The sequence below is a fragment of the Salvelinus sp. IW2-2015 genome, linkage group LG23 (assembly GCF_002910315.2).
Source record: "Salvelinus sp. IW2-2015 linkage group LG23, ASM291031v2, whole genome shotgun sequence".
Lineage (NCBI taxonomy): Eukaryota > Metazoa > Chordata > Actinopteri > Salmoniformes > Salmonidae > Salvelinus > Salvelinus sp. IW2-2015.
The window spans coordinates 22,106,548-22,126,991 of record NC_036863.1 but is presented as its reverse complement, the minus strand read 5'-3'; the positions used below and the strand labels follow the sequence as shown (position 1 = coordinate 22,126,991).

General features: G+C 45.4%; 1 protein-coding gene across 2 annotated transcripts in view; it reads right to left on the bottom strand.

The window, feature by feature from the left end:
• Positions 1-1,793: 1,793 nt before the first annotated feature.
• Positions 1,794-20,444, bottom strand: part of LOC111951036 (protein FAM222B-like) — a 62,860-nt gene continuing 44,209 nt past the window's right edge. For both annotated transcript variants that reach the window (XM_070434262.1, XM_023969007.2), the window contains exon 3: positions 1,794-9,113. In XM_070434262.1, the coding sequence (XP_070290363.1) occupies positions 7,390-9,113 (1,724 nt within the window). In that variant the 3' untranslated portion in view covers positions 1,794-7,389. The remainder of the gene's footprint in view (positions 9,114-20,444) is intronic.

Sequence of the window (20,444 nt, the reverse complement as noted above, 5' to 3'; positions counted from 1 at the left end):
TTTTCAGGTCTCTCCAGAGATGTTCGATTGGGTTCAAGTCCTGGCTCTGGCTGGTACACTCATGGGCATTCAGAGACTTGTCCCAAAGCCACTCCTGCATTGTCTTGGCTGTGTGCTTATGGTCATTGTTCTGTTGGAAGGTGAACCTTTACCCCAGGCTGAGGTTCTGAGCGCTCTGGAACAGGTTTTCATCAAGGATCTCTCTATACTTTGCTCCGTTCATCTTTGCCTCGATCCTGACTAGTCTCCCAGTCTCTGCCGCTGAAAAACATACCCACAGCATGATGCTGCCACCACCATGCTTTACCGTAGGTTTTCTCCAGACGTGAAGCTTGGCATTCAGGCCAAAGACATCAATCTTGGTTTCATCAGACCAGAGAATGTTGTTTCTCATGGTCTGAGAGTCCTTTAGGTGCCTTTTGGCAAACTCCAAGCGGTCTGTCCTGTGCCTTATACTGAGGAATGGCTTTTGTCTGGCCACTCTACAATAAAGGCCTGATTGATGGAGTGCTGCAGAGATGGTTGTCCTTCTGGAAGGTTCTCCCATCTCCACAGAGAAACTATGGAGCTCTGTCAACCATTGGGTTCTTGTGCCTCGACACAATCCTGTCACGGAGCAGGGTGTACAGGAAGGGACTGAGGACCCACCCTTGTGGGGCCCCCATGTTGAGGATCAGTTTGGAGGCGGTAATGTTGCCAACCTTCGCCACCTGGGGACGGCTCGTCAGGAATTCCAGGACCCAGTTGCATAGGGAGTTCAGTCCCAGGGCTGTGAGCGTTGTGGTGAGCTTAAAGGGCACTATGGTATTGAAGGCCAAGCTGTAGTTGCTGAACATATGCATTCCTCTTGTCCAAATGGGTTAGGTCAGTGTGCAGTGACATGGCGTCATCCGTGGATCTGTCAGGGATCTTGCGAATTGAAGAAAATTCGCACTGTTTGGATGCCGTTATTATTTTGGATAAACGTGCAAAGGTAATCTGCTTTTTAAAGTGATTTGTTTGACAATCAGATGAAAACATCATGACTGGTTGTGTTCATGGCACATTCAAAGGTAATACAGTTTTACAGTTAAATTACATGTCTTTACTATAAAAGCCTCAGACTGGCCACCACTATAAAGTAGCCAATGTCATCTTTCTTGATTATATGAGCCCGGTTTATACCTGATTCTAACATGCGTCCTTTGTCTTGATCTTGTCCACATTCTAACAGCATACTTAATGATTATTGATAAATCAATGACTCATTGTGGCCAGTTCGGTGAACTGTCTCAATGAAAACGCTACATAAATAAGCATTTTTAAAGTTCAGTGATAGATCATAGAATAATATCCCTGTTGCTGTTGATGATTCAACCCCTGCCTTCCTCAAATCTCTCAAGAGCGAGTGTCTGAACTGAACTCAGAAAGCAGTCGGTCAGTCCCCCCCACTGTGCTCTCTTTATAGAACTCCTGCCGGACGGATCAAAGGCAGTGTGTCCTGCAGATTTCTCGATTTCACAGCTTGCTCTGGCTACGTGACTTCCTGTCGCTATTTTACACCGGATCGCTTTTATACAGTAGGAAAGCAGTCAAAGCACTGAATGAAATTGGTGCAATCACCGCTTTGTATACCAGCGGTCACCGTTAAACAGCAATGTGAAGCACAAGGGGTGTAGGCCTATATACTGTATAGCCTCTTGATTGATTGTTGACTTCCTAACTAGGTCCAATTGCAGAAACTGTTACAATTAGGTTTCTGTTCCTGATTGACGCAGAGATGAGGTGCTACCTAAAAATCAATGACTATGTGATGATGATGTAGGTAAAACTTTATTTCACACACAGTACTGTTGAAATTAAATCTCAGGTACTCAAATGGGGGGAAAAAACTTGCAATACTGTCTGATCTAAAGAAATAATTCAAGCACTCAGGGGGTAACCCATGCAGATTTGTAGGGCAGTGAGCAGACAGGTATGGTTTGGAGACAAACATAAGGTGGAAGAATGTCCAATTTCCTCCATCTGTTCTCATTGAATGAAAGGTTGTGAGCATATGTATTTCAAATACTCATATTTGAAAGTTCTGTACGACTCATCAAATAGGAGAAACGGCATTTGAGCATCAAAAGAACAGGACATCCATAGAACACTCATTTCTAAGCATAAATTAGAACTTTATTTTATTATTACAATATTACAAAAAGAGTAGCACAACTCACTCTCTCGCCTTTTTATCTGTCGTACAGCCACAGAGTGACATGTAAAAGAAAGACTTATTAAGCCTTCCTCCATTTCACAGCAACAGTAAAGGAAACAAAGACAATTTTTTAAACAACAAGAAAATCAAGTATTATAAACGAGTCACAACTGAAGCTTTGAAACTGGGGGGAAAAATTGTTTGTTACAGCCCAGTAACTACACATACAGTGCCTTGCAGAAGTATTCAGACCCCTTGTACTTCTTCACATTTTGTGTTACAAAGTGGGATTCAAATGGATTTGTCCTGTTTTTTCTTCCAACAATCTACTCAAAATTCTATGTAGTGCCAAAGTAGAAGAAAAATGAAGCTCCTTTGCTCAGGCAAGCCTAAATTAGTTCAGGATAAACATTTGGCTTATAGAAAAACATCAGATAATTACATGGACTCACTGTGTGAAATACTAGGGGTTGACATGATTTTTTAATGACTAACCCTTCCACTTTCCCTCATACATACAGTGCCTTTGGAAAGTATTCAGACCCCTTGACTTTTTCCATATTTTGTTACGTTACAGCCTTATTCTAAAATGGATTAAATAAAAACTATTCCACAGCAATTGACACACAATACACCATATTGACGCGAAAACAGGTTTGAAGACATTTTTCCACATTTATTACAAATAAAAAAAACAGAAACACCTTATTTACATAAGTATTCAGACCTTTTGCTATGAGCATCCTGTTTCCATTGATAATCCTTGAGATGTTTCTACAACTTGATTAGAGTCCACCTGTGGTTAAATACAAATGATTGGAAAGGCACACATCTGCCTATATAAGGTCCCAGAGTTGACAGCGCAAAAATCAAACCATCAGGTCGAAGGAATTGTCCGTAGAGTTTCGAGACAGGATTGTGTCGAGGCACAGATCTGAGGAAGAGTACCAAAAAATGTCTGCAGCATTGAAGTTCCCCAAGAACACAGTGGCCTCCACCATTCTTAAATGGAAGAAATTTGGAACCACCAAGACCATTCCTAGAGCTGGCCGCCCGGCCAGACTGAGCAATCAGGGGAGAAGGGCCTTGGTCAGGGAGGTGACCAAGAACCCGATGGTCACTCTGAAAGAGCTAGAGTTCCTCTGTGGAGATGGGAGAACCTTCCAGAAGGACAAACATCTCTGCAGCACTCCACCAATCAGGCCTTAATGGTAGAGTGGCCCGACGGAAGTCGTTACTCAGTAAAAGGCACATGACAGCCCACTTGGAGTTTGCCAAAAGGCACCTAAAGGACTCTCAGACCATTAGAAACAAGATTCTCTGGTCTGATGAAACCAAAATTAAACTCTTTGGCCTGAATGCCAAGCGTCACGTCTGGAGGAAACCTAGCAACATCCCTACGGTGAGGCATGGTGGTGGCAGCATCATGCTGTGGGGATGTTTTCAGTGGCCCAGTCAGAGCCCGGATTTGAACATCTCTGTAGAGATCGGAAAATAGTTGTGCAGCAACGCTCCCCATCCAACCTGACAGAGAGGATCTACAGAGAAGAATGGGAGAAACTCCCCAAATACAGGTGTGCCAAGCTTGTAGTGTCATATCCAAGAAGACTTGATGCTGTAATCACTGCCAAAGGTGCTTCAACAAAGTACTGAGTAAAGGGTCTGAATACTTACGTAAATGTGATATCTGTTTTTCAAATTTTAAATAAATTAGCAAACATTTCTAAAACCCTGTTTTTGCTTTGGCATTATGGGGTAGTGTGTGTAAATTGATGAGGTGGAAAACATTTGTTTTAATCAATTTTAGAATAAGGCTGTAACGTAACAAAATGTGAAAAAAGTCAAGGGTTCTGAATATTTTTTGAAGGCACTGTATATCTACATGTAAGGTCCCTCAGTCAAGTATTGAATTTCAAGCACAGATTCAACTAAAAAGAGCAGGGAGCTTTTCGATTGCCTCACAAACAAGGACAGTAATTGGTAGATGGGTAACAAATCAGACATTGAAAATCTCGCTAAGCATGGTAAAGTTAATAATTATGGATTATAGATTAAACCACCCAGACACAGTGAACCTTTAAACTGAGCTGCAGGACAGGAATGAAACTGCTCAGAGATGTTACCATGAGGCCATTAGTGATTTTAAAACAGTTCGATGGCTGGGATGGGAGAAAACTGAGGATGGATCAACAACTTTGTAGTGATGCCACAATGACTTAAATGACAGAGTGAAAATAATATAAATATACTGAATAAAAATATTGCAAAACATTCATCTTGTGTGCAACAAGGCAAAGCAATAAAGCTGAAGAAAAAAAACACAGCAAAGAATATACTTTTTGGCCTAAATGCAAAGTCTTATGTTTGGGGCAAATCCAACAGCACATAGCTGAGTAACTGCCTCCTTATTTTCAAGCATGGTGGTGGCTGCATCATGGTATGGGTATGGTTGACATCAGCGAATACTGGGGAGTTTTTCAGGATGAAAAGAAATGGGATGGAGCCAAGCACAGGCAAAATCCTGGAGGAAAACCTGCTTCAGTCTGCTTTACACCAGATACTGGCAGAGGAATTCACCTTTAAGCAGGACAATAACTTATAACAATAGGCCAAATGTACACAAGTTGTTTACCAAGACGACAGAGAATGTTCCTGAGTGGGCAAGTTACAGTTTTGACTTAAAATATGCCTGAAAATCTATGAAAAAGACTTGAAAATTGATGTCTAGCCATGATCCCCAACATATTGACAGAGCTTGAAGAATTGTGAAAAGAATAATGGGCTAATTAAGCAATAAGGCCCGAGGGGGTTTGGTGTTTGGCCAATATACCACGGCCAAGGGCTGTTCTCAACCACGACGCAACCAGGAACGCCTGGATACAGCCCTTAGCCGTGGTATATTGGCAAAATACCACAAAACCCCAAGGTGCCTTATTGCCATTATAAACTGGTTACCAGTGTAATTAGAGCAGTAAAAAAAAAAAAAAGGGTCATACCCGTGGTATACAGTGTGATATACCACAGCTTTCAGACAATCATCATTCAGGGCTCTAACCACCAGTTTATAATATTGCACAATATAGGTGTAAAGCTCAGAGACCAACCCAAGAAGACTCACAGCTGTAATCGCTGCGAAGGTGTTTCTAACATGTATTGACTCAGGGAGATGAATACTTATGCAACGACTATATTTTAGTCATTCATCTTAAACGTTGACAGAGTATTTTGCATAGATTGTGGACAAAAATGTACAATTGAATCCATTTTAATCCCACTTTGTAACACAATCAAATTTGAAGAAACCCAAGGAGAATGAATACTTTTGCAAGGCACTGTAGGATTAAAATATAATTACAAAACATAACTAAATTTCTTGTTTTCGTAATAAAAGAAGAATCTCTAAGGAATTGCCTTTCCTATTCAACAAAAACTCCCATTAAAATAAAAGGCAAATTAACAAACAGAAATTGCGGGTCCTCTGTATGTATCCTTGCAATCGTCATTCTCATAATCATCATTTTGGGTATTCGTTATAACCATGCATGTTTTCAAAGGAAAGTTCAAGGACCAAATACTTAAGGCTTTTTAAGGGCTGTTAGGGAAGGAGGCGAACAGAAAGTGGCCAGTGTGTCCACCACTCTCACGTACAGACACACACTCACATCTGCATACATACAAAACGCACATGCACACACGTCTATACTCAACCTGCATCAGCAGGCATCATTCACACACAATCATTACACTTTAAAAAGTTACAGTAGTATAGTAGGTAAGCCAGTGTAAAATAAAATAAACAATGCATTTGCTGTTTCACTTAAGTTAAAGTCAATTTCCTTTAACCTCCAAGTGATCTTGCAAGTGATCAATTTGGTATTTTCAGCAGACTTCATACCAGAATCAGTAGCAACTAAGTTACCTTTAGTGATTAAAAACAAAATACACTCAGGATCAAAACTCTGATTTGGTTCATAGTTAGTTTCTAAAATAACATTACATTAGTAACAATGCTATTTATTTCACTCCAGTAGATAGCAGGACTAAACCTAACTAGCCCACTGCCTTCACTAAACAACTGCCAAACAGAACATCGCATTTCAACAATTCAAGTAGTTGTTTTCGGGTTCACGAAAAATGATAGGAAACATAAAATTACATCTTTTAAAATATGTTTTCCTTGTCAATTATGTGACTTTGGCCATTTAAGGCTTCAGACAGAATGAACAGATTTCATTTCATTAATTTTTTCACTCCATTAAAATAAAAATATATTAATCCACAATCATGTTGCCAATCTCAATTGGCGACAAATGGTTTGTAACAGACACCTGAATTCATTGCAGCATTTTGAGCAAGAGAGCGTTGGTCAGCTCCCCCAGTCAGTCCCCACGTATGTTGCTCCCTGCTGGATCTAGATGTCTACACTGTCTATACAGTATATATCTATACTCTGTACAAACATCAACCTGATTAGATACTTTGATGATAGCGAGGAATCAACCTTGACCAGTGACCTGATTCAGAAAACAGTCCTATTTCACAAATAAATACATTTCTATAGAAAGAAAAAGCCTCTTTGTACATGTGTCTCCGTCTGTCCTTTGTAGTGTCCAGTGAATGATAGTTTCAGTTTCACACTGAACCATTCATTATCTCGTCTGCAAGGTGATTTCAAGAGGTTTTTAATCTTGATGTCACTACGAGTTTCAGAAGTAAACGCAAAAAGGGAACATTAGCCACTAGTCCAAAAAAACTAATCGCAGCGGAGAAATCCCCACACGACTCAGTAAAAACAAACAAATTAATGTTTTTTCTTTCCTCCATGAAGCGTCAGTGAGTTTTCATCCATCCTCTGCAGAAATTGAAGAACAGATCTGAAGTAAAAATAACTCTGTATCCTTAGATCCAGGCACACTGATAGACAGGTTAGATGGAAAAAAGGTAGGGAATGATGACAATCACATACATAAGAAACGCTCTCTAGAGGGTGCCTAGTGAAAGCACTCATTTACAAAATCAATTGATCACTTGCAAGATAGACTCCAAGAAAAAGAAAAACCAACACTGCTCTTTATTATATATTAATTTGTCCTCTTTTTAATGTTAGTGAAAATTTACTTTATTTATTAATTTAATTATATTTCATATTTTTCCTTTAAGACTAAAAGAAGGTTTTCATTAACTGCTGTGTAGACAAGACCGGCCTTATCTTATCTGTACCCTGGGTGCTGGATGTGAGCGGTTCTGCCGTCCCCGGGGCCAACCTCGGGCCCCACCCTGTTCATGGGAGGCCTGTGCATCTTTCCCATCAGCCCCAGATTGTGATCTCGGAAGCAGGGCGTCTGGAAGTCCCCGCCCAAGTAATCTGCCGTTTGCACCAGACTAGTCTGGCCGGAGGAGGAGGAGCTCACCGCGGGCCTGTAATGGCCTCCCCCAGGGGGCCCACCGCAGTCTAGGGTTGTGGAGCCCCCTGGGGGCCCACCATGGAATGGCATGGCCAGGTCCTGAGACCCGGAGCTGTCGCTGTTGGGCGTTGGCAGGATACTGCTGTTCCACACAGCGTGTTGTTGGAAATAGTGGCCACCACTGGTGTAGTGGGCCAGTGGACCCCCAGGCATGCCATTGTTGTTGTTGACTGGGGGAGAGGGGGTGGGCTTCTCTATAGGAGGCTTCAGGCTATATGGCTGGCCCACACACAGCTCTGGGGGGTAGCCCATGTGAGAGGGCTGCTTGCAGGGGTGGCCCCCGCCATCCTGCTGCATGTGCTGTAGATGAGCCAACTGCTGCTGGTTCCAGCGCATCTGCTGTTGGTGATTATGTTGTTGTTGTTGATGCTGTTGTTGATGCTGTTGTTGCTGCTGCTGTTTGATATCATTGTGGTAAACAGGCATCATGTTTGAGGCAGCCATGTTGTTTTGGGGGTGAGAGGGGGCAGCAGCCTTGTTCGCGGGACACATGATGCAGTTGGGGTGTGGGGGCAGGCCGGGGGGGCAGGCGTTGGTGTGCGGGTTGCTGTGCATGGACACCCTGGAGCAGGCGTTGTTGAAGAGGTTGCGGCTGATGGGGCTGGGGTTGGCGATCTGGCCCTCGCACATGGAGGTGGCTCCAGCCCCCTGGGCCCGGGCTTGGCAGAACTGGTTGATCTGGTGCACGATGCTGCTCAGGTCTGGCTGGCGGCCCTGGTTCAGGCCGGCGGCCATGGACAGAGGAATTGTTGAGGTAGAGACTGTCACGTTAGGCGGCGCGTCGGCGTCTGGCAGCTTCCGGCCCCCCTGAAGGCCGGGAGGAGGCTGCCCCTGCTGCTGAAGGTTCTGTTGCTGCTGCTGTTGGAGCAGGAGGGTGGGGCCAGAGGGAGGCTGGGGGTGGGACAGAGTCTGGGGCCTGGGCAGACTCTGCTCTGGGTGCTGCTGGGGCATGGAGGGTGGGTGTCTGAGGACCTGGCACTGACCCTGCTGCTGGGGGTGAGTCTGTTGTAGAGTCTGAGGGTGAGTCTGGCTCCCAGGGTGAGGGTTCAGGCTCTGCCGGGGCATGCCCTGGCCTTGGGAAGGGGGGTGGTGGAGGTTTAAAGTGCTGGCCGAGGCAGCTGCTGCTGCGTATGGCCCTCCGGGGCCAGGGGGGTTCATGATGACCTCGGAGGGGTGCAGGCGTACCCGGCTGCCATCAAAGTCTTTGAGGATGCCCTTGATGATGGGCATCTTGATGATGGCAAGGAGGCCGGCCTTGGCGCTGGCCTGAGAGGGGGGGTAGGGGCTGTAGCGCTGGCCTGAAGTATCCAGCCCGTTGACTGTGCGGCGCACGTGGTTCCTCTGGGGGACCTTGACACTGTTGGGGAAGATCTTAATGGTCAGGGGGTTGTTGGCAACCTTCTTAGCATAAGCATCCAATTCTGCAGGGGTTGGATATTGAGCGGATCTCATCCTCTGTGTAGTGTCCCCTGGGGTGACAGACAGAGACAGTGGGGTGGAGGGGAGAAGATGAGGGGGGGAAGGACAAAGAAAGAGGGGAAGCGAGAGAGAAACATGTTAACGCAGGTAAAAAGCAAAAGGACAGGTTTCCCATCAGAAGAGCAGATGTGTGATAATCTGAACTGAGGTTCTAAGGTTCTCTTCTGAGTAGAACAGAACCTGACTGACTTCAACAACATTATCACATTCCAAATCTCAGTGCTTCCCCTAACATGAAAAACAGCACAGTGCTCTCATCTCATATCTCACGGGGACACAAGCCGAGTCCCAAATGGCATCTTATTCCCTTTATAGTTCAGTCTAAAGGGAATAAGGTGCCACTTTGGATGCATACAGAGAGTTCTTGCCTGGATTCCCCTGCAAGCAACACATTCTGAAGTGCCATAGTAGGGGTTAAGGGCTGTCAGTCATTCAGACGGTAACAGTGAGGTCAGTAGCTTCCGGCCACAATGGGGCCATACTGAAACGTTTGCTTAGACCCAAGGTTTATAACTGAGCCTAAAATGGCTATCTACTAGCTTTTCTCATAGCATAGTGGCTAATTGTGCCAGGTTGGCCTGAGGACAACCAGCTGAGCACATAATTACATCTGGTAACAGATTCCATATAGGCCAATTAAAATCGTTGATGTAGTTGGACTTGATCCAACACTTTTTCACAAAAGCGTCCTTACCAGAATAACTATCACAAGTTGTAACATGACTGCACAAACAGCTCACAGTGTAGAGCGCTGAGTTCTTGACAATTGTGGCAACTTGCTGTGCAGGTTCGAATCCCCCACGGGATCATTTACTTTCTTCCTTTGAAATGTAGAATTACATTTATTGTGTTAGTGTGCTGAGAATGGAAGTACAGTCAACACCTTGAAAATGAAGGAGGCAAAGTGGTAAAGAGAGAGAGAGAGTGGCGCAACTCCATGACAGCAGACAGTAATCACACAGCATCTCTGATCTCCGGAACACCACTGAGCCCTCTGACAGTCATTTGTTACAGCTGCTAAGCACCTCACTGGCTATATTTAACAATGCCCCAGTGTGTGTGCCGATGCTGTAGTGTGTGTGTGTGTGTGTGTGAGAGAGAGAGACTGATAAGGTGTGTATTTGACAGTTGTGTCTGTGTGTTTAGCATGTGTTAATGTGATTGCGTGTTTCAGTCTTGCACAGTCACTCAATGAGACCCATTTTCTTCCCCAACTAGAAGTCAGTAATAATGTTATATTAGAGAAAGGGGCCTGCCTCCAGCCATTGTGATCTGGACTGAGGAGAGGCTCTGTATCTGCAGCCTCACCAAGCATCCCCTCTCCAGGCTGAGCCCTGGGCCTCACAGCCTCCCTGGCCCAGCCAGCCTGACCTAAACATACACACAGGCTGCATCCTAAATTGCACCCTATCCCTATATAGTGCACTACTTATATTTAGTTTTTCTATTCAATAATTCTATCTCGTACAACATTCTTCTATTAAATCCGCGGGTAAAAAAAAAAAAGAAAGTGTTTATTGGAGGGTGGCTAGTTCTATCCTTCACTGGAATGCTAATGGATTCCCTTTTTAGCAGACTCATCTTCTAATGTCTTTCGTCTAGCTGAAAGTCTCTTTCCATCTTCCTCTCCTCTGCTCAGCCTCACAGGCAGCATGCAGAGTGAGTGGGCTAGGCAGCAGTGGCACAAGGCAGAGAGCTGAGCTGTGAGGACAGGCATTGGCACGGCGGTGGCACAAGGAAGTCATGCCAACGGAATTCATCCTCTATTAGCGAGCAGGAAACAAAGGGTGTCAATGAGAGGGGCCGGGGTGGCATTGACGTGTGTGGGTGGGGGGTGACTAACTGCTCATTAATGCAGGGGTCTGGGCCAGGAGTTTGAGCTCAACACTCAATCACTGGCTGCTTAATTCCTTCTTCTGACTTAATGCCTGGGTAAGCAAACAGAGCACAGAGCACAGACACAACCGCAACACCTGCCCAGCCAGCCAGTCACACCTTTGCAACRTTTGTTGCAGAGATTACTAATGACCTCCATGAGCCATCTCTCCATTCAATGACAGAAAGATCTAATCTAATCAAGTTAGCTAAACTGTACTGTGTGTGCACTGTGCATGTGGCTACGGGCACATCTGTGTGACCTCCAGCTGAACAGATCCTTGGAGAGATGAATAGGAAAACTACTGAACACTCGGTAAGACACACACACAGGTTCTTATTCAAACTACGCTTTTCACCGAAACAAGATTTAAAACAGTAGGGAAGCCAAAGGCTCACGCTGTTTTAAATGAAAAATGTTTCACAAACTAGCAGGATATTGAATCAGACAGAGCCATACAGCAATGACAATTAAGGCTTCCTCGTCCCTTTTTTCAATTTTACACTGCTCTCTCTGAGCGTTCCATAATGATAAGACAAGAGAGACTTAATTTAAACAGCAAGAGACTCGTTATGCTGACAGAGCGAACGTAGTCGCCATCTACTTCAGATCTCAGTATCTTCCCCTGCAGCCACTTCAATAAAGTAGTTACTGAAAGAGTAAAATGTTTCTGCCTGCTCCATTTGCTGTACTTCTCTCTTATCTCTACATGCTTCCTTCTCTTCTCTGTTCTGTAGAGGAACCGGGGGGCCATTTCCACTTTCCAGGCATTTGAGCTCTGACTCAGTCTGACGAAAAGCTGTTTCTGTGTGTTCCAGTATGTACTTGACCCACTCCTCTCCTCTGCTCAGACAGCCCTTAACATTTCACAGGTATTGTGTGTGTGTTCTCATCTATTTAACATCTCTCCTCAGTCTCTCTCCCCCAATGATAAATAAAGATGCTGCCCTGGCCTGGACTCTTAATGGCAACCTGCTAGCTCGTAACTTTAAACGACCCTCCCTTGTACACACACGCACAGAGGAAAAGGACGGGAGGAGAAAGAGATTCTAATGAGGAAGAGGTAGACATTGCAGTGGCAACGTATTGTACAGATCCACTATAGGCTAGTAACTTAGGTAAACGTATAGGACAGTGGACACTAGCTGATTCTACTGTACTTAGCATGGTGCACAGGAACACGAATTAGAGCTAACCGTGGGATATACAGTGCATTAGTAAAGTATTCAGACCCCTTCCCTTTTTTCACATTTTGTTACGTTACAACCTTATTCTAAAATTGATTAAATAAAAACATGTCCTCAATCTACACATAATACCCCATAATGACAAAGCAAAAACAGGTTTAGACATTTTTGCAAATGTATTAAAAATTTAAAAACAGAAATACCATATTTACATAAGTATTCAAACCCTTTGCTATGAGACTCAAAATTGAGCTCAGGTGTATCCTGTTTCCATTGATCATCCTTGAGATGTTTCTACAACCTGTCAAATTCAATTGATTGGACATGATTTGGAAAGGCACACACCTGTCTATATAAAGGTCCCACAATTGACAGTGCATATGAGAGCAAAAACCAAGCTATGAGGTTGAAGGAATTGTCCGTAGAACTCTGAGACAGGATTGTGTCGAGGCACAGATCTGGGAAAGGGTGGCAAAAAAAAAAAAATCTGCAGCATTGAAGGTCCAAGAACACAGTGGCYTCCATCATTCTTAAACTGAATAAGTTTGGAACCACCAAGACTCTTCCTAGAGCTGGCCGCCTGGCCAAAATGAGTAATCGGGGGAGAAGGGCCTTTGTCAGGGAGGTGACAGTTACAGTTCCTCTGTGGAGAAGAACCTTCCAGAAGGACAACCATCTCTGCAGCACTCCACCAATCAGGCCTTTATGGTAGAGGGGCTGGACGGAAGCCACTCCTCAGTAAAAGGCACATGACAGGCCACTTGGAGTTTGCCAAAAGGCACTAAAGTACTCTCAGACCATGAGAAACAAGATTCTCTGGTCTGATGAAACCATGATTGAAGTCTTTGGCTTGAATGCCAAACGTCACGTCTGGAGGAAACATGGCACTATCCTACGGTGAAGCATGGTGGTGGCAGCATCATGCTGTGGCGATGTTTTTCAGCGGCAGGGACTGGGAGACTAGACAGGATTAAGGGAAAGGTGAATGGAGCAAAGTAGAGAGAGATCCTTACTGAAAACCTGCTCCAGAGCACTCAGGACCTCAGACTGGGGAGAAGGTTCAACTTCCAACAGGACAACGACCCTAAGTACACAGCCAAGACAACGCAGGAGTGGCTTCAGGACAAGCCTCAATGTCCTTGAGTGGCCCAGCCAGAGCACAGACTTGAACCCGATCGAACATCTCTGGAGAGAGCGGAAAATAGCTGTGCAGTGACGCTCCCCATACAAACTGACAGAACTTGGGAGAATCTGCAGAGAAGAATGGGAGAAACTGCCCAAATACAGGTGTGCCAAGCTTGTAGCGTCATACCCAAGAAGACTCGATGCTATAATCACTGCCAAAGGTGCTTCAACAAAGTACCAAGTAAAGGGTCTGAATACCTATGCAAATGTTATATTTCAATTTGTTATTTTTAATACATTTGCAAAAAAAAACTTTTTGCTTTGTCACTATGAGGTATTGTGTGTAGACTGATGATATAAAAAAAACTATTTCATCCATTTTAGAATAAGGCTGTAACATAACAAAATGTGGAAAAAGTCAAGGGGTTTGAATACTTTCCGAATGAACTGTACACTAGAGCATTTTGTTTTATTTTTAAACCAACATTTTGCTTACAATGACCATAATCCATTGCGTGCCTACTTGTCCGGTTTGTGTGTTTCTTTTACGCCTGCCATGTTAAGTTAGTGTGCGGAAGACATGGGAGACAGAAGAATGCGTGATCAAGAGGGATAAGAGGGCTGTTGCTTCGTGAGTTATCTCTACCTGAAAATACATGATCTAAGTGATTGATTGTTGGTATTCAGCAGTCATAAAAGTATGCCTTATTTACTTTGAAGAACTACAAAATAGTGATTTTGTCAGAAAGAATAGGCAGTAGCTCTAGAGATGAGATGACTTGATGGAACTAGAAGCACAAGCATTTCGCTACACTCGCATTAACATCTGCTAACCATGTGTATGTGACAAATAAAATTTGATTTAAAGTCATCAAATAAAAATGGAATTTGTTAAATTAAAGTAATGTGAATAAATGATGGTTAAGTAATAAGCAACAATGGGCAGTCACTACCATCATGGGACTTTAACTGAATTGTTTTATTGTGTCGTTACAGCATTTTACCCACATAATGCATTTAATGCTTAAAAAAAAATTCGAAACCAAAATCTGTGAAGATATTTTTTTTTATCGAACCAAAACCAAACAGAACTCAAGAAGCACTAATCGCTCAGCATTATATAGCAACAATATAATTTAGGGCTAGCAATCTAGCTAATGTGTTTTGAGTTCCCACTTCCTCATGTGGGGAATTATGTAGCATATAACGTAAGCCAATATGCACAAAAATGCATCAATATACAGGCAAATTCATCTCTAAAGACCCTAAAATAAATCTGTCCATTCTGGATCCAGTTTTGACATTCTGCAAATCAAAATATCCATCATGCAGTCCCTGAACAGGTCAGATGAAATAGCAAACTTATTTAATGTCTTACTTGGCACAATAACAACACCCACCCGTAGCACGTGCTCCAGCAGGTATATTTCACTGGTCATCCCCAAAGCCAACACTTCCTTTTGACGCATTTCCTTCCAGCTCTCTGCTGCCAATGACTGGAACGAATTGCACAAATCACTAAAGCTGGAGACTTATATCTCCCTCTCGAACTTTAAGCATCAGCTGTCAGAGCAGCTTACCGATCACTGTACCTGTACATAGCCAATCTGTAAATAGCACCTCATTCCTATATTGTTATTTATCTTCTTGCTCTTTTGCACCCCAGTATCTCTACTTGCACATCAATCACTCCAGTGTTAATGCTAAATTGTAATTATTTCGGTTCTTTGGCCTATTTATTGCCTTACCTCCCTACTCTTCTATATTTGCACACACTGTTCATATATTTTTCTATAGTGTTATTGATGTACGTTTGTTTATGTGTAACTCTGTGTTGTTGTTTTTGTCGCACTGCTTTGCTTTATCTTGCCCAGGTCGCAGTTGTAAATGAGGACTTGATCTTAACTGGCCTACCTGGTTAAATAAAGGTGAAATAAAATAAAATAAATAAAAACTGGAAATGTCAGTCTAGAGCCCTGCCGCTAATTGAAACTGTGCATAAATTGACAAATAAGAGATTGATGGCCTGCTACATCACTAAAGAACCCTTGTTAGGCCCTGTGGCTCCGCGTGACCAATCAGGACCCTGTGGCTCCGCGTGACCAACCAGGGCCCTGTAGACAGGACCCTGTGGCTCCGCGTGACCAACCAGGACCCTGTGGCTCCGCGTGACCAACCAGGGCCCTGTAGACGGGACCATGTGGCTCTGTGTGACCAACCAGGGCCCTGTGGCTCTGTGTGACCAACCAGGGCCCTGTGGGCTCCGCATGACCAACCAGGGAGCTGTAGACAGGACCCTGTGGCTCTGTGTGACCACCAGGGAGCTGTAGACAGGCCATGTGGCTCTGTGTGACCAACCAGGACCCTGTGGCTCTGTGTGACCAACCAGGGAGCTGTAGACAGGACCCTGTGGCTCTGTGTGACCAACCAGGGAGCTGTAGACAGGACCCTGTGGCTCTGTGTAACACACCAGGGCCCTGTGGCTCTGTGTGACCAACCAGGGAGCTGTAGACGGACCTGTGGCTCTGTGTGACCAACCAGGGAGCTGTAGACAGGACCCTGTGGCTCTGTGTGGACCACCAGGGAGCTGTAGACAGGACCTGTGGCTCTGTGTGACAACCAGGGAGCTGTAGACAGGACCCTGTGGCTGTGTGACCAACCAGGGCGCTGTGGCTGTGTGACAACCAGGGCGCTGTGGCTGTGTGTGACCAACCAGGGAGCTGTAGACAGGACCCTGTGGCTGTGTGACCAACCAGGGCGCTGTGGCTGTGTGTGACCAACCAGGGGCGCCGTAGACAGAACCCTGTGGCTCTGCGAGACCAACAAGACCTGTGGCTCTGTGACCACAAGGGCCCTGTAGACAGGACCCTGTGGCTCTGTGTGACAAACCATGGCGCTGTGGCTCTGTGACCACCCAGGGCGCTGTAGACAGGACCCTGTGGCTCTGTGTGACAAACCAGGCGCTGTGGCTCTGTGTGACCAACAGGGCGCTGGCTCTGTGTAACAACAGGGCGCTGTGGCTCTGTGTAACCACCACGGGCCCTGTGGCTCTGTGTAACCACCAGGCGCTGTGGTTGTATAACCAACCAGGGCCCTGTGGCTCTGTGTACCAACCAGGGCCCTGTGGCTCTGTGTGACCAACCAGGGTGCTGTAGACAGGACCCCGTGATTCTGTGTGACCAACCAGGGCGCTCAACCAGGCGCTGTGGCTCTGTGTGACCAACCAGGGATTTGTAGAGAGGACTCTGTGGCTCTGTGAGACCAACCAGGGCCCTGTGGCTCTGTGTGACCAACCAGGGCGCTCAACCAGGGCGCTGTGGCTCTGTGGACCAACCAGGGTGCTGTAGACAGGACCCCGTGATTCTGTGTGACAACCAGGGCGCTCACCAGGGCGCTGTGGCTCTGTGTGACCAACCAGGGATTGTAGGAGCAGGACTCTGTGGCTCTGTGAGACCAACCAGGGCCCTGTGGCTCTGTGAGACCAACCAGGACCCGTAGCTCTGTGTGACCAACCAGGGCGCTATAGACAGGACCCTTTGGCTCTGTGTGACAGTCCCTATTCTATGGGACAGATGGCTGAAGGCGTCAGCATGCATCAGTACCAAACGAGTGTGTTCGCCTACTCCCTTAAAAGATGTTCACTTGAAAAACGAATACAAAGCCACAATAGTACTGTTTGTCCATTTTGAGATGCCGTAGCCAGTATACACTTCCGCAAAATAGTCAGATTAATTCTAAGATGACGCTTTTTTTAATTGACGCTTTTGCAGAGATCTGAGATGTAAAATTGCGCGACTAAGATGTTTGGTGCAATAGTGCTCAATGAACAATTGTGCGTGAAAACAAGTCGTCTCTCATTGAATAACAGACTATACTGAAGAATTCCCTACTGTTGACCAATCCCGGCGAAGGGAGGTAGACTTCGTCTCCCGACTTTGGCTTGTCTCAAGAACATTTGTGTATGTGCTCAGACAGCCGAAAAAAACCTTACCCAAGTCTCAAACGAACAACAACGTCACACAATGTCGTCATAATATATGCACAAACTGTTTCGGTTGGGAATCATGTGGAAGCCTTTAAACACACAAACAGCTCTGGATTCCAGAAGGACAGAGGAGAACACATATTTATCAGTTGTTGTTTGAAAGGGGTGGTCTGAAGAAAGAATAAAACCCTTTTGAAATATCTCAGTTGGATTTTGATGTAACAACACCTTCCTTATTATCAAGCCTAGCAGATGAAAAGGAGGGGGATTCTTATGTGAGAAAATAATGAACAAGAACTAGTTTAGCGAGAAAGAGAACAATTCAACATCCACATTTCCTTCAGAATAGCTCCAATCAACAAAATCAGGGGAAGAAAAAAAATCCAACCTTTACTTTCAGCCCTTCTGCGCGTCACAGAACACAGCAGCAGTGGAGCAGGTGACAGACATAAGAAAGTCCACTCAGATTTACTTAATTTTTTTGAATTTTCGGAGTGGACCTTTTCAGAACCAAGCTCGTTCCACTGTACTCTGTCACATGCCTTCCTGCCAGAGTAGAGGGAACAAAACAACATGGCGGACGTTGGCACTTAGCGAAACACCCCCTCGCTCGGCACTGCTGTGCTCTTGGGGGTAGGCTGATTACAGTGATTCTTCCAATTAGTCTTGATGAGCCATAGTGACGGAGCAAGACAGACAGCGTTTTATAACACACAAAACTGCTGCAGAACTAGGTCAGACTGGGGCTGAGAGAGAAAGAGATTCCTCCAAGTATGAGGGGACATTCTCTAGAAATCTCTGTGCCTCAGGGAGATGTGTGAATCTAAATGAAGCTGGTCTGTTGGGGTGGCTATACCCTGGCTGGGTGGGTCTGATCTATAATGTACATGACTGATTCAGAGGGGTTGAGTTAAATGTGGAAGACACATTTCAGTTGAATGCATTTAGTTGTATAACTAACTAGGTATCCCCTTCCCTTTATGATGTCATCTACGAGGTCCTGGATAGGAGATTTGAGAAGCTTTCTACAGGACTTTGCACCAGTTCTGAGGAACCAAAAAGACTGGGAAAGACATGCATGTGTGTCTATTGCTCAACACAACCTGTATGTCCTRTTACTCATTTTAGGTTGTACATGTTGTGCACTGTAACCGTTATTTGATAATAAACCATAGGAATCTATGAAGTGAATCCAATAACGGCAAACACCGAAACGATCTACAACTATTGACTGACACCTAATAATCCATATGGCTAATCTAAAAACAAAACTCCCTAAATTCTATCAGCATATCGATTGTGCTACCAGGGCTGGAAAAACACTAGACCATTGTTATACTAATTTCCGCGACGCTTATAAGGCCCTCCCCCGCCCCCCTTTCGGAAAAGCTGACCACGACTCCATTTTGTTGATTCCAGCCTACAAACAGAAACTCAAACAACAAGCTCCCGCGCTCAGGTCTGTTCAACGCTGGTCCGACCAATCTGAATCCACGCTTCAAGACTCTCGATCACGCGGATTGATTGTATCCGCATGCGCGTCCACAACAATATTGACGAATATGCCTATTCGGTGAGCGAGTTCATTAGGAGTGCATGAACATGTGCTACACAGCAACGATAAAAACTCCCAAACCAGAAACCGTGGATTGCACGCGAGCATTCGCGTGAAAACTGAAAGCGCGAACACACTGCTTTAACCAGGGCAAGTGACGAAGCTATGGACCGAAGACAAACAGTGTCAGCTATTCTCTCCGCAAGGCAATCATAACAGCTAAGTCTCAGTACAGAGACAAAACAGTCTGAAATTCAACAGCTCAGACACAAGATGGATGTAGGCTAAAGGGTCTACAGTCCAATCCAGGATTACAAAAAGAAAACCAGCCCCCGTCGAGGACCAGGATCTTTGCTCCAGACAGGCAAACCAACTTTTTTGCCCGCTTTGAAGGACACAACACATCCACTGACACGGCCCCCTATCCAAAACCTGCCGGGCTCTCCTTCCCTGCAGCCGAGTGAGTAAACATTTAATACGTGTTAACCTCGCAAGCTGCAGGCCCCCATGACGGCATTCCCAGCCGCGTCCTCATGAGCATCCAACCCAGCTGGCTGATGTTTTAACGGACATTATCTCATCAATCCTTAATCCCAGTCTGCTGTTCCCACATGCTCAAGAGGGCCCCATTGGTTTCCATAGTATATAGTCATAGTTGTTATATTGAGTCTAAAACGACTAACGCCCGTAGCACTCCTTCCGTCCATTCACTGAAGTGCTTTGAGAGACTAAGTCAAAGGACCATATTCACCTCCCCTACGGAGTCACCCTAGACCACTCCAATTTGTTACCGACCAATAGCTGTCCACAGACGACGCAATCGCAACCACACTGCACACTGCCCTAACCCATCTGGACAAGAGGATACCCATGTGAGATATGCTGTTCATCGATTACAGCTCAGCATTTAACACCATAGTACCCTCCAAACTCGTCATCAAAGCTCGAGACCCTGGTCTCGACCCCGCCCTGTGCAACTGGGTCCTGGACTTCCTGACGGGCCGCCCCCAGGTGGTGAGGGTAGGTAACAACATCTCCACCCCGCTGATCCTCAAACACTGGGGCCCCACAAGGTGCGTTCTGAGCCCTCTCTCTGTACTCCCTGTTCACCCGCGACTGCGTGGCCATGCACGCCTCCAACTCAATCATCAGTTTGCGGATGACACTACAGTGGTAGGCTTGATTAACCAACAACGACGAGACGCCTAACAGGGAGGAGGTGAGGGCCCTCGGAGTGTGGTGTCAGGAAAATAACCTCATACTCAACGTCAACAAAACAAGGAGATGATTGTGGACTTCAGGAAACAGCAGAGGGAGCACCCCTATCCACATCGACGGGTCAGTAGTGGAGAAGGTGGAAAGTTTTTAAGTTCCTCGGTGTACACATCACGGACAAACTGAATTGGTCCACCCACACAGACAGCGTTGTGAAGAAGGCGCAGCAGCGCGCTCTTCAACCTCAGGAGGCTGAAGTTCGGCTTTCACCAAAAGCACTCACAACTTCTACAGATGCACAATCGAGAGCATCCTGTCGGGCTGTATCACCCCCTGGTACGGCAACTGCTCCGCCACAACCGTAAGGCTCTCCAGAGG